The sequence below is a fragment of the Dipodomys merriami genome, unplaced genomic scaffold (genome assembly GCF_024711535.1).
Source record: "Dipodomys merriami isolate MVZ:Mamm:240054 unplaced genomic scaffold, mDipMer1.0.p SCAF_16, whole genome shotgun sequence".
Taxonomy (NCBI): Eukaryota; Metazoa; Chordata; class Mammalia; order Rodentia; family Heteromyidae; genus Dipodomys; species Dipodomys merriami.
Window position 1 is genome coordinate 8,700,355 of NW_027202937.1, and position 14,801 is coordinate 8,715,155.

General features: G+C 41.8%; 1 protein-coding gene across 1 annotated transcript in view; it reads left to right on the plus strand.

The window, feature by feature from the left end:
* Window positions 1-14,801, plus strand: part of Srpk1 (SRSF protein kinase 1) — a 53,710-nt gene that overhangs the window by 21,375 nt on the left and 17,534 nt on the right. The window contains 6 exon segments of the mRNA XM_070023899.1: window positions 546-652; window positions 3,823-3,988; window positions 7,842-7,867; window positions 9,022-9,235; window positions 9,607-10,032; window positions 10,496-10,596. Of these exon segments, the coding sequence (XP_069880000.1) occupies window positions 546-652; window positions 3,823-3,988; window positions 7,842-7,867; window positions 9,022-9,235; window positions 9,607-10,032; window positions 10,496-10,596 (1,040 nt within the window).

Below are 14,801 nucleotides of genomic sequence, written 5' to 3' on the forward strand. Positions count from 1 at the left end.
AAAAAAAAAACCCAAACAAAAAAAAAACCCAGACAACAAAAAAAGAAAAGGCCAGAGGCAAACAAGGTAGAGTACCTCCCTAGGAATCAGAAAACCTTGAGTTCAAATCCCAGTACTACCCCCAAAAAAGAAAAAAAAAATGTTGAGGACTGGAGACATATATAGCTCAATGGCCCTGCTTGCCAAAGTCCTGATTTGCTTCTCTTCCCCCACCTCCACCTTGCATCCCAGTGCTGGGGCTTGAAGTCTGGGCCTGAGCTTTTGTGCTCAAGGCTAGCATTTTACCAATGGCTCCACTTCCAGATTTTTGTTTGTTTATTTGTTTGTTTTGTAGTTTATTGGAGATAAGTCTAGACTTTCCAGCCCAAGCTGGCTTTGAACTGTGATCCTCAGATCTCAGCCTCCTAAGAAGCTGGGATTACAGACATGAGCCACCAACACCTGGCCTCTATAACTTTTTATAAAATTGAAAGAAATGCATTTTCACTGGGGTGGAATCTGCATGTAGTCTTGTGCTTCTTTTTTCCTCCTTAACCAAGTCCTAGATATCTGCATGGTATTTGAAGTTCTGGGACATCATCTGCTCAAGTGGATCATCAAATCCAACTATCAGGGGCTTCCACTGCCTTGTGTCAAAAAAATTATTCAGCAAGTATGTATCTTTATCTTTGCTATGTGGTAACTTTATGTGAAAGTATCTGGAGTTTTTATTTATTTATTTATTTTTATCGTGAAAATACTGTACAGAGGGCTTACAATTACATGGGCAAGATAATGAGTACATTTCTTATCAAGCATTGTAGCCTCCTCCTTTGTTTCCCCTTCCCATCCCTTCCCATTCTCTCCCCACCCCCTCTATTTATTTATAATAGTTGTTTTTAAAACTTGGGATTTGGGGGCTGGGATGTAGCTCAGTGACAAAGCGCTTGCCTAGCAAGTGCAACGTCCTGGGTTCGATCCCCAGTACCAAAAAAGAAAAGACAAAAAAATACAGTTAAAAAAAAAAAACTTGGGATTTTTTCATTGCTAATGTTAAATGCCAATATTCAATACCTACCATCTGTTTTGTTTGTTCTATATTAAAATATTTTAGCATATACATTTTCCTGAACATTGTAATTATTAGAGGGGGAGTGTTTCCATAATTTTGGAAAATTGGAGATCTTATCTAAAAATTATGGTTATAGATATCAAGTATATAGTAATATAGATTTTTTTTTTCCAGTCCTGGGGCTTGAATTCAGGGCCAGGGCACTATCTCTGAGCTTCTTTTGCTCAAGGCTAGCACTCTACCACTTGAGCCACAGAGCCAGTTCCTGTTTTTTCTGTTTATCTGGTACTGAGGAATCAAACACAGGTCTTCACGTGTGCTAAGCAAGCACTCTACCACTAAGCCACATTCCCAGCCAGTACCATCACTTTTATGTAGAATTACTCATGAGCATTTTCTTTCTTTTTTTTTTTTTTGTTGGTCATGGGGCTTGAACTCTGGGCTTGAGCGCTGTCCTGGTGCTCTTCAGCTCAAGGTGAACATTCTACTGCTTGAGCCACAATGCCACTTCAGGTTTCTAGTGGTTTATTGGAGATAAGTGTCTCATGGACTTTCTTGCTTAGGCTGTCTTTGAACTGTGATCCTCAGATCTTAGCCTCCTGAGTAGCTAGGATTAAAGGTATGAGCCACCAGTGCCCAGCTTTCTTTTTTTGGTCTGTAGTAGGGTTTGAACTCTGGGTCTGGGTGTTTTTCCTAAGCTCTTCAGCACAAAGCTAGCGCTCTACCACTTGAGCCACAGCAGCGCCACTTCCGGTTTTCTGATGGCTAATCGGAGATATGAGTGTCATGGACTTTCCTGCCCATGCAGGCTTTGAACTACAATCCTCAGATATCAGCCTCCTGGGTAGCTAGGATTATAGGCGTGAGCCACTGGTGCCTAGCTCCTGGGCATTTTCTACATAGTCTTAGATAGATTATATAGAATTTCACCCTCAAGAAAATGTTCAAGGGACAAATGTCTAAGAAATAAGACATTTCTTCATCAGTGAGGAAATTTATGTTAAAAGATATATAAGGTTGCCGGGCACCCGTAGCTCATGCCTGTAATCCTAGCTACTCAGGAGGCTGAGATGTGAGGATCCAGGTTCAAAGCCAGCCGGGCAGGAAAAACTGTGAGACTCCTATCTCCAATAAACCACTAGAAAACCAGAAGTGGCACTGTAGCTCAAGTGGTAGAGTGCTCGCCTTGAGCTGAAGAGCTGAGGGACAGAGCCCAGGCCCAGAGTTCAAGTCCCATGACTGACAAAAAAAAAAAAAAGATATCTAAGGTTGGACACAGTGATGCATATTTGTAATCCTAGCGTCTCTGGAGATAGTTAAGAGAATCCTGGTTTGATTCTAGCTCTGGCAAAAAGCATTCTCAATACAAATAGGCCTATATTCCCAGCTATTGAAGAGGCATAGGCAGGAGTATAACTGTCTTGAGGTCGCCCTAGGCAAGATATAAGATCCTCCCTTAAAAGTAGGTAAAATAAGTCAAGTCAGCGGAGGCTCATGCCTGTAATCCTAGCTACTCAGGAGGCTGAGATCTGAGGATCATGGTTCAAAACCAGCCTGGGCAGAAAGTCTGTGAGACTGGTATCTCCAATAAACCACTCAAAAACTGGAAGTGGCGCTGCAACTCAATTGGTAGAGTACTTGCCTTGAGCTGAAGAGCTGAGGGACAGAGCCCAGGCCCAGAGATCAAGCTCCACGACTGACCAAAAAAAAAAAGTAGGTAAAGTATGAAAGTGATAGAGCACTGAGCTCTTGAGCTCAATTCTTAGTAACACTAAAAAAAGGATATCTAAACCACTATTACTGTGTTTTCAGTTCTCAAAAGGGGTATTGAACATTGAGTCTCAGTCTTTATGACGCACCAAGTTAAAGAAAACTTTCAAATTACTGAGTTCTGGTTGCTCATACCTGTTACCCTAGCTACTCAGGATGCTGAGATCTAAGGAGCATGGTTTGAAAGCCAACCTGGGCAGAAAAGTCCCTTATCTCCAGTTAACCGCTCAAAAACCAGAGGTGGAAGGAAGTATGGTTCAAATTGCTAGAGCCCTAGCCTTGAGCATAAAGAGCTCTGAGTTCAAGCCCCCAGGAGTGGCACCAATAAAAAAGAATGAGCTTTGTAAGATTTAGAAGCTTATAATAAATCTTTCTGAGGAATTTGTTTTTGGGGGAGAGGTCAATCATAGGGCTTGAACTCAGGTCCTTGGCACAGACCCTAAGCTCTTTTGCTCAAAACTAGTATTCTACCACTCTGAGCCACAATGCCACTTAACATTTTCTGGTGGTTAATTGGAGAAATGAGTCATGGTCTTTCCTGCCAGGGCTGGCTTTGAACTATGATCCTCAAATAACAGCCTCCTGAGTAGCTAGGATTGCAGGCATGAGCTACCAGTGCTGGGCTCTTTCTGGGGAATTTCTTTGTGCTTTCCCTTTTTTAACTTTGTATTGAGATGTAATCCTTTTCAAGAAAGACACGCCCCCCCCTTTTTTTTTTTTTTTGGTCGGTCATGGGGCTTGTACTCTTAGGTTTGGGCCCTGTCTTTGCGCTCTTTAGCTCAAGGTGTGCACTCTACCACTTGAGCCACAGCACCACTTCCAGTTTTCTAGTGGTTTATTGGAGATAAGAATCTCATGGACTTTTCCTGCCTGGGCTGGCATTGAACTTCGATTCTCAGATCTCAGTCCCCCAAGTAGCTAGGATTACAAGAGTGAGCCACCAGCGCCTGGCATGCATTTTATTTTTACAAGTCTACTGTCCTCTATTTTTTTTAATTCAGGTATTACAGGGTCTGGATTATTTACACACCAAGTGCCGTATCATCCACACTGACATTAAACCAGAAAACATCTTGTTATCAGTGAATGAACAGTATATACGAAGGCTAGCTGCAGAAGCAACAGAATGGCAGCGATCTGGAGCTCCTCCACCTTCTGGTTCTGCAGGTATGTGGAGGAGAGGGAATCTTTGCTTTCAATAGTTAAGGGTGATTTCTACTTAGATTCTGTTGCTGGGCAGTTAAACACTACTCAGTCATTTAACAAAAATATTTAAGAAATAGCATCAGCCTTCACAAGGTTTTTTATTTTCATTATTTATTCTCATTATCAATATAAGAATAGAGATTTTTGTGTCTTTCAACTAAAGATATGTTATATTCTAAAGTAGCTAACTTGCATTGTTTAAGATTGTTTTTTCGGGCTGGGAAGGTGGCTCAGTGGTAGAGTGCTTGCCTTGCATGCCTGAGGCCCTGGGTTCCATTCCTCAGCACCACATAAGCAAAAAGAAAAAAGCCAGAAGTGGCGCTGTGGCTCAAGTGGTAGAATGCTAGCCTTGAGCTGAAGAGCTGAGGAACAGCGCCCAGGCCCAGAGTTCAGGCCCCACGACCAGACCCAAAAAAAAAAGATTGTTTTTTCATTTGATGGATTTAGGGTGGGAGGTTGATGATTTTTTCCTTCAGACAAGGTCTGTGTAGCCCAGACTGGCCTCACTCTTGAAATCTTCCTGGTTCTTGATGACCATTTCATTTATATTTATTCTATTTGACCACCTATACTCATTTATGAATTAGTACATAGGAACTTGATGACATTGCTGTTAAAAATCTTGGGGTTAGCAAGTACCGTGACTCATGCCTTTGATCCCAGCTAATTGTGAGGCAGAGGTCAGCTTTGGCAAAAGGTTATTGAGACCCCAACTCTACCAATAACCCAGTCATGGAGGAATGCACTATAACCCCTACACAGGAGACTGAAAGTAAGTAAGAAGATCAAAGACCCAGGAAAAAGTGCTACACTCTATCCAAAAAATGACTAAGGAAATGGAAGTATATGACTTGTATAGTAAGTAAATCATCACTTTGAGTAAGCAAGCCAAGTGCAGCCCTTGAGTTCAAGCCCCAATAACAACAAAAAACGGGCTGGGACATGGCTTTGATGATAGAGCAAGTGGTTCAGTCCCCAGTATTACTAAAAACAAAACAAACAGTGTAAGCATTGATTTGAATAGTCAGACCTGGTTTGAATTGTAGTTTTGCTATTGATAGGGAAGCCTTTTCCAAGTTAACTTGGCTTCCTTTTCCTACACACTGGTGTTACTGGAATTAAAATTCACTTTGATGCAGTTCACTTGTGTAGTATGTTTCAAATAAATTCTAATTGCTATCGTTGCGTTGTGATTATTTTCAGCTTTTAATTGTTTTTGCCAGTCCTGGGGCTTGAACTAAGGTCCTGGGCACTGTCCCTGAACCTCTTTTGCTCAAGGCTAGTACTCTGCTACTTGAGTCATAGATACTTCTGGCTTTTTCTGTTTATGTGGTACTGAGGAATTGAACCCAGGGTTTCATGCTTGCTGGGCAAGTACTCTACCACTAAGCCACATTCCCAGCCCTAGGTTTTAATTTTAGTAGTCATATTTGAGGAACCTTCTTGATGCTTACGGTGGAAACATCAATTATAATATTCATTCTATTTTTGTTGTTAATGATGGAGCTTGAACTCAGGTCTTGGGCACTGTCCCTGAGCTTTTTTGCTCAAGGCTAATACTCTACTATTTTGACCCACAGCTCCACTTCTGGTTTTGTGTGGTTAATTGGAGATAAGAGTCTCACAGATTTTCCTGCCTGGGCTGGCTTTGAAACATGATCCTCAGATCTCATCCTCCTTATTATAGTATAGGTATGAGCCACCAGGGCCCAGCATCATAGTCATTCTTTAAAGGAAGACTAAAGAAAGAAGCAGAGAGTTGTTGCATATAGAGAATCAGTTTTCAAGATTAAAAAGTTCTAAGCTGGATGCTGTTGGCTCACACCTGTAATCCTAGCTACTCAAGAGGCCTGAGGATCAAGATTTGAAGCCATCATGGGCAAGAAAGTCAGGGAGTCTTATCTCTGACTAAGTACTAGAAAACTGTAGGTGGAGCTATGGCTTAAAGTGACAGAGCACTAGCCTTAAGCATAGAAGCTCAGGCAGGGACAGCACCCAGGTCCTGAGTTCAAGCCCTACAACCAACAAAGAAAGGAAAAATTCTCAAAGTTCTGGAGTTCTGCTGCACAGCAGTGGAGATATTTGTAGTTACCCAACTATACATCTAAGAGCAATTAGAGGAAGCACAATAGTTCAAGCCTGTAATCCTCAGGAGATGGAGATATTGGGGGAAATTGACATTCAGTGCCAGCCTGGGCATGAAAGTTTTCAAAACTCCATTTCAACCTATAGCTGGGCACATTGGTGTGAATCATTATTTCACTTTCAAAAGCACAGTGTGTGCCTGGTAGGAAAGACTGCAACCCAGGCTCTCTTTTTTTTTTTTTTTTTTTTTTTTTTTGGGTCCAGTCGTGGGGACTGAACTCTGGGCCTGGGTGCTGTCCCTCAGCTCTTCAGTTCAAGGCTAGCGCTCTACCACTTGAGCCACAGCACCACTTCCAGCTTTTTTCTTTTTGCTTATGTGGTGCTGAGGAATTGAACCCAGGGCCTCAGGCATGCAAGGCAAGCACTCTACCACTGAGCCACCTTCCCAGCCCAACCCAGGCTCTCTTAATCATAAAGTTTGACCTTACTCAAAAACAAACAATATATCCAGGTGCCTGTAGCTCACAACTACTCTGAAGGCTTGAGATCTGAGGATCTGGCAGTTTGAAGCCAGCCCAGGCAAGAAGGTCCTTGAGTCTCTCATCTCCAGTTAACCACAAAAAGGAGAAGTGGAGCTGGGTTTCAAGTGGTAGAAAACTAGCCTTGAGCAAAAAAAAAAAACCTCAAGGACAGCATCTAGGCCCTGAATTAAGTTCCAGGACCAGCACGTGCTGGAGTAGGGGGTGTGGAGGGGGGATTAAATTTATATCATGTAGGGTTTTTTGTTTGGTTGTTTGATTTTATTATTATTTCACAACAATTACAGATGCTTTCAAATGGAAAGAAAACTAAGATAAACTGATGTCTATAACATTGTAACATAGCAAATTACTACAGCTCATGGTGTCAGATAAACTTTCCTTTTGACATTTGAAAAATGACAAGAGGGAAGAATCAAGAGTGAGAGTCCTGGAGAAGGATAGCTAGGGTGTTGTAGGTCACTTTCTAACTGGAGCCGTGCTTGGGAATGGGAAGTGGGTGCTGTTAGCATGTCAGTACTGGTAACAAGATTTGAACTTGGCTCTGCATATGCTACTTGGGAGGACATAACTTTTTTTTGGGGGGGGGGTCTGGTCGTGGGGCCTGAACTCTGGGCCTGGGCGCTATCCCTCAGCTCTTCAGCTCAAGGCTAGTGCTCTACCACTTGTGCCACAGCGCCACTTCCGGCTTTTTGCTTTTTGCTTATGTGGTGCTGAGGAATGGAACCCAGGGCCTCAGGCATGCAAGGTAAGCACTCTACCACTGAGCCACCTTCCCAGACCCTGTTGCCTTTATTTTTAAGAAAATAGTGCATATAAAAGTTATGTCCTGGGGCTGGGAAGGTGGCTCAGTGGTAGAGTGCTTACCTTGCATGCCTGAGGCCCTGGGTTCCATTCCTCAGCACCACATAAACAGAAAAAGCTGGCAGTGGTGCTGTGGCTCAAGTGGTAGAGCGTTAATCTTGAGCTGAAGAGCTGAGGGACAGCGCCCAGGCCCAGAGTTCAGGCCCCACAACCGACCAAAACTTAATTAAAAAAAAAAAAAAGGCACCATAGCTTCTACCAATGTAATTTAAAAACAATGTGAGTTGTAGAAGAAAAAAAATTAATTATAACATGACTTTTCTAAGCTTACATTTGTGTTGTCTGCTGAATGCCAGAATTCTTACTTGGTTTTCTTTTCTTTTCAGTCAGTACTGCTCCTCAACCTAAACCAGTAAGTATAAGGTGTTTCTATACTTATATCTGTCTCTAATTCTGATCTGTGGGTTATGGGTATGATCTTTTATGATGTGGTTGATTACAGTTTTTTTATTTTTTATTATTTTTATTTTTTGGGGGGTCCGGTCGTGGGGCCTGAACTCTGGGCCTGGGCGCTGTCCCTCAGCTCTTCAGCTCAAGGCTAGCACTCTACCACTTGAGCCACAGCGCCACTTCCGGCTTTTTTCTTTTTTCTTGTGTGGTGCTGAGGAATCGAACCCAGGGCCTCAGGCATGCAAGGCAAGTGCTCTACCACTGAGCCACCTTCCCAGACCAAAGTTCAAAAATATTTTTTTCTTGGTTTCCAAACTAAAAAAACTGTAATCGGGGCTGGGAAGGTGGCTCAGTGGTAGAGCACTTGCCTTGCATGCTCAAGGCCCTGGGTTCGATTCCTCAGCACCACATAAGCAAAAAGAAAAAAGCCGGAAGTGGCGCTGTGGCTCAAGTGGTAGAACGCTAGCCTTGAGCTGAAGAGCTGAGGGACAGCGCCCAGGCCCAGAGTTCAGGCCCCACGACCGGACCCAAAAAATGATATATATATTTTTGAACTTCTGTAACTTTATCCAGTAATTTTCCATGTATCTTCACATTTGTACTGGTGAAGCATCCATAAATTTGAGTGTCTGAGAGTTAACCATCCCTACAGATTGCTCAGAAGAATGAACTTTACTATTGGCTTTATTTTTGTTTCATAAGAATATCTGTAGTTTTTTAACTAATGAAAAACCTAGGGAATATGTGAAATTTAAGCCGGGCACTGGTGGCTCACACCTGCAATCCTTACCTACTCAGGAGACTGAGATCTGAGGATTATGGTTTGAAGCCAGCCCAGGCAGGAAAGTCTGTGAGACACTGGTCTCCAATTAACTCCAAAAAACCAGAAGTGGCGCTATGGCTCAAGTGGTAGAGCGCTAGCCTTGAGTACAAAAACTCAGGGACAGTGCCCAGACCCTGAGTTCAAGCCCCAAGACTGGTACACATACAAAAAAAAAAAGAAAAGAAAAGAAGAATGAAATTTAATTAGGAAATAATTAAAATTAATAGTTATCTCTAATTAGGAGTACTGGATTAGCCACCTGAAGGCTTTATCTGTTTGTAATCTCCGCCCAGGCTGACAAAATGTCAAAGAATAAGAAGAAGAAATTGAAGAAGAAGCAGAAGCGCCAGGCAGAATTACTAGAGAAGCGAATGCAGGAGATTGAGGAAATGGAGAAAGAGTCGGGCCCTGGGCAAAAAAGACCTAACAAGCAAGAAGAATCAGAGAGTCCTGTTGAAAGACCCTTGAAAGAAAACCCACCTAATAAAATGACCCAAGAAAAACTTGGTATAAATAGAGCATCACAAATTACTTTATGGCACACTATAGCATTAATTTGTCATTGTTATATATTATAGTGGTTTCATGCATACAACATATCTCCTTATAAGAATTCAGATCTTGTCGTAAATATTAGGCAGGCAATACTAAATTGTAATTTCTTACTTTTCTCAGGAAATAGAAAGAACATAGACTTTTAGCTATTGGGTAAGAATGAGCAGGTCTTAGTCCTTCCATAAGTAGGTTTTAGATGTCCAGCTTTGTTTTCATTTCACTCAGTATAAGTTCTAGAAAGTGTTTTAATCTTGTGAGTAATTTTTCTGTTCTTTTGTTTACACATATACATACACATGCTTTTTTTTTTGTTTGTTCCTTAGAAGAGTCAAGTTCCATTGGCCAGGATCAAACACTTATGGAACCTGGTGTAGAGGGTGGTGCAGCAGAAATTAATTGCAATGGAGTAATTGAAATCATTAATTATACTGAGGACAGTAATAAAGAATCATTGAGGCTTAAAGAGGATCTACATAATGCTAATGACTCTGATGTCCAAAATGTTCAAAATTTGAACCAGGAACCTAATTTTCTAAGTTCCCCAAATGGAGACAGTCATCCAACTCAAGAAGCAAACTCTTATACAACTGTACCCTCTGGGGTGTCAGATACCATGGTATGCCAGTCTTCATCTGTAGACCAGTTATTGAATGAACAGAACATCAGCCAGCTTCAAGAAAGCATTCGCGCAGAGATACCATGTGAAGATGAGCAAGAGCAGGAACATAATGGACCACTGGACAACAAAGGTACCATTCAGAAATACTTATCCAATACCCTTCCTTGTACAACACATTATTGAATATCTTTACTAAAAGTTCAATAACGTTGTTTTTGTAACTATAGTTTTACAGCAGGTGTCTATTCTTTTGAGGTAATTGGTGTGTTCTTTGTTTTGTTTGTGCTGTTTGGGATCAAACCCAGTCTTGCATGTGCTAATAACCAAGTGCTCTATAAATGAGCTATATTCCCAGCAAGCACACATGCAAGTTGCCTTCAATGTGTACATCTGTAGATAGTTTACTCATTGCATATGGGGTGCACAGCATTTTACTTGTTAGGAGCAACGGGTTTTTAATTATAGAAACCGGGGTATTTAAATTTGAGGGGCCTAATTGGTTAACTCTTACCTTGTAGAGAGTTTACTTACCCTGTAAGTGCTCCAAAAAGTGTTTGTTAAACAGTTTTGTTGATAGTACTCATTGTCTATAGGAAAATCCACTGCTGGCAATTTTCTTGTCAATCCCCTTGAGCCAAAAAATGCAGAAAAACTCAAAGTGAAGATTGCTGATCTTGGAAATGCCTGTTGGGTGGTAAGTTAAAACTTGCTTTATTTTGAAATGACAGGGATTGAATGACAATTTGCACTTGGTTATGCTAAAATTGAGCTTACATTTCTTCATTTTATTAAATTTACTAATTCTTCCATTTAGTAAATAATATTTTACTTTTGCTTTTAACTTTTGTTATAGAGAAGTTCAGGTACATTTACAAAAGTTGGGGAAAGCATCTAGCCCTCATTGCAGTTACCCTTCCCCAGATTCAGTTAATTAATGTCCACTTGTTTTGTACCTATCTTTATTCACTTGTATCGTCTGTATATGTGTGTTGTGTTTTTTTTATTTTTTTGTTTTTTTGTTGGTCGTGGGGCTTGAACTCTGGGCCTGGGTCTTGTCCCTCAGCTCTTCAACTCAAGGCGAGCGCTCTACCACTTGAGCTACAGCGCCACTATGTGTGTACATGCACACCAATCCTGCAGCTTATACTCAGGGCCTGGGCTTTTTTGCTCAAGGCTGACATTCTACCACTTGAGCCACAGCTCCACTTTTGGCTTTTTGGTGGTTAATTGGAGATAAAGAGTTTCTTAACTGCAGACTTAACTGCACAGGCTGGCATCAAGCCAACAATCCTCAGATCTTAGCCACCTGAGGTGCTAAAATTAACAGGTGTAAGCCACCAGTGTCCAGCTCACTTTTGTACTCTTTTTTTGTTTCTGAAATTTTATTTTTAATACATACGTTTCACAGAAACACCATATACAATTCCATAATCAGATGTTTAACAACGTTGTTCAACTATTGACACTGTCATCCCTCAAGTGTAATCCAAGACATCCTGACAAGAAATATGTACAGACAACAATATGTTCTTTAGCTAATTTTAACAGTATCCACCTGTTATATTTCATTCAGTCGCCTGAAAGAATAATGAAATCACCAGGACATGGAGATAAACTGGGTTAGGCAGCATCCTATCAAGGAACCAACTTTCTTCCTCAGCCTCCAACTAAAATTACTCAGCAGCTGCCACCAGCAAACTAAACAATAAAATAAACCAGAGTTAGCAATCTGGGCACAGCAGAGCAGACTGCTAGAAGGACTTTTTATTTAGAAAATGAACTTTTAGCCAGGCGCTGGTGGCTCACGCCTGTAATCCTAGCTACTCAGGAGGCTGAGATCTGAGGATCTCGGTTCAAAGCCAGCCCGGGCAGGAGAGACCGTGAGACTCCTATCTCCAATAAACCACCAGAAAACCGGAAGTGGCGCTGTAGCTCAAGTGGTAGAGTGCTCACCTTGAGCTGAAGAGCTGAGGGACAGCGCCCAGGCCCAGAGTTCAAGCCCCACGACCGACAAAAAAAAAGAAAATGAACTTGTACAAACACTAAATAAAGGGCATTTGGGTAGCTCCTTTTAGCATGGGACACTTGAGCAGCCTCTCCATTTATTTCATGGCACAATGTATGTCTTTTAAGGTCAAAACCCAGTATATCAACTGATACAAATGTAACCAAAAAAAAAAAAATAGAGCTGAGATGGCTTGTAGGAAAAATAAGCAATCAGAAATTGACTCATCTCTAAAGCAGATAATTTTATTTGTTCAAGGTATGGAGCTCATAAAAGTAAATGACTAGTTGAGAATGTGGCTTAGGGGTAGAGTTATTGCCTAGCATGCATGAAGCTCTGGATTCAATTACTCAGAAAAGACCAATAGTGGAGCCGTGGCTCAAGTGGTAGAGTGCTAGCCTTGAGCAAAAAGAAGCCCAGGAACAGTGCCCAGGCCCTGAGTTCAAGCCCCAGGATTGCCAAAGTAAGTAAATAAGTAAATAAATGACTAAAAAATAGTAGAGCAGAAATTATTAGTCACTATAAGTCTGCCGCATGTTATTTGAGCACTATTCATAAGAAAAAAACAAGTTGATTTGGTTCCTGGGTGACTAATACCGTTTAATATCTTTTTTTTGTTTTTTTTGTTTTTTTTGGTCAATCATGGGGCCTGAACTCAAGGCTAGTGCTCTACCACTTGAGCCACAGCACCACTTCTGGCTTTTTCTGTTTATGTGGTACTGAGGAATTGAACCCAGGGCCTTATGTATGCGAGGCAAGCACTCTACCACTGAGCCACCTTCACAACCCCACCTTTAATATCTTAACTACAGTAAAAATAATCTTTCTTGAATACTCCAATTCCGACCAAGGTATTCAAAACAAGCTTAGGGAAAACATTAAGGTCAGCAGATTTCTTTTTTTGTTTGTTAGTTTGTTTTTTGTTGTTGTTTTTGTCAGTCGTGAGGCTTGAACTCTGGGCTTGGGCACTATCCTTGTGCTCTTCAGCTCAAGGCTAGTGCTCTACAGCTTGAGCCACAGCGCCACTTGAGGTCAGCAGATTTCTAAAGTAAGACTTACCTTTATAGAGTATTGCATACTCAATTGTAATTTATTCTCAAATCAGCCAAATTTCCCCCCTTAGACAGAAATGTGATATCTCAAAGGCACAGGATACTGAATATGGTATGTAGGCTTTTCTTTACTTTTGTATTCTTTTTTTTTTTTCGGTGGGTCCGGTCGTGGGGCCTGAACTCTGGGCCTGGGCACTATCCCTCAGCTCTTCAGCTCAAGGCTAGCACTCTACCACTTGAGCCACAGCACCACTTCCGGCCTTTTTCTTTTTGCTTATGTGGTGCTGAGGAATCGAACCCAGGGCCTCTTGCATGCTAGGCAAGCACTCTACCACGAGCCACCTTCCCAGCCCCTACTTTTGTAGTCTTAATACCTATATTCATATCTTCTGCTGATATTCATTTTCAAAATATGTAGCCTCCTTTTAATTAACTTTGTGCATTTGGGACACTTTGTCACCAAGACTTTATATAGGGCTTGGGAATATGGCTCAAGAAGTAGAGTGCCAACTTAGCAAATATGAGCCCCTGAGTTGAAACCCCAGTACCCAACTGTGTGTGGGGGCAGGGGGGGGAGGAGTGTATAAAATTCTGTATTCATGAGTAGTATAATCTTTACAAATTTTTGACAGCTGTGATGAGAGCCTTTGGTACAGAAATTTTTTGAAGTCTTTAGGACATGTCCTAAATGTGGAATTGCTAGTCAACAATTCAGTGGGTTTTTTTCCCCAGCTGCTTAGGAAGTAAAGACCAGGAAGAGGATAGTTTGAGGTCAGTCTAGGCAAAAATATGAGCCCTCATCTCAACTAACAAGCCTGGCATGGTAATGAATGTCTGTCATGCCAGCCATATGGAGGACATGATCAGAGACTGGTGTGTGTGTGTATGTGCACGCACATGCACGCATGTGTGCTTGGGCTTGAACTCAGGGCCTCACACTCTTGTTTAGCTTTGTCCATGCAAAGCTGGCATTCTGCCACTTGAGTCACACCTTCCTGGCATTTTTGATGGTTAATTGGAAGGAAGAATCTCAGATTTTTCTGCCCCAGCTAGTTTTGAAACATTGATCTTCAGATCTTAACCTCCTGAGTAGCTACAGTTACATGTGTAAGTCACTGGCAACTGCATAATTTTTTTCTTAATTTCCTTTCCATCTTTTTTCTTTCTTTTTGTAGTGCTGAGTTCTGCTTATTAAGCAGATACTATACCATGTGAGCCGTGATCCTAGTCCTTTTCATTGTAGTTTTTTTTGTTTTGTTTTGTTTTTGGGTCCGGTCATGGGGCCTGAACTCTGGGCCTGGACACTGTCCCTCAGCTCTTCAGCTCAAGGCTAGCACTCTACCACTTGAGCCAAAGCGCCACTTCCAGCTTTTTCTGCTTATGTGGTGCTGAGGAATCAAACCCAGGGCCTCATGCATGCAAGGCAAGCACTCTACCACTGAGCCACCTTCCCAACCCTTCATTGTAGTTATTTTCAAGTAGGATCTTATAGTTTTGCTTAGGCCAGACTAGACCACTATCCTCCTATTTATACCTCCATTACCTTGGGATCACAGGTGTGATAATGACTGGCTCAACCATGCCCATCTTAGTGTTTGAGATGGGGGTGTTACTTTTGTCCAAACCATTATCCTCCTGATATCTTGATATTTGCCTCAGGAGGCAGGATTTCAGGAGTGAGCTGTTATGCTCAGCCTTAAAAAGGCTTTTTTTTCTTTCTTTTTGTCGGTTGAGGGGCTTGAACTCTGGGCCTGCGCCCTGTCCCTCAGCTCTTCACCTTAAGGGGAGCGCTCTACCAGTTGAGCCACAGTGCCACTTGCATTTTCTAGTGGTTAATTGGAG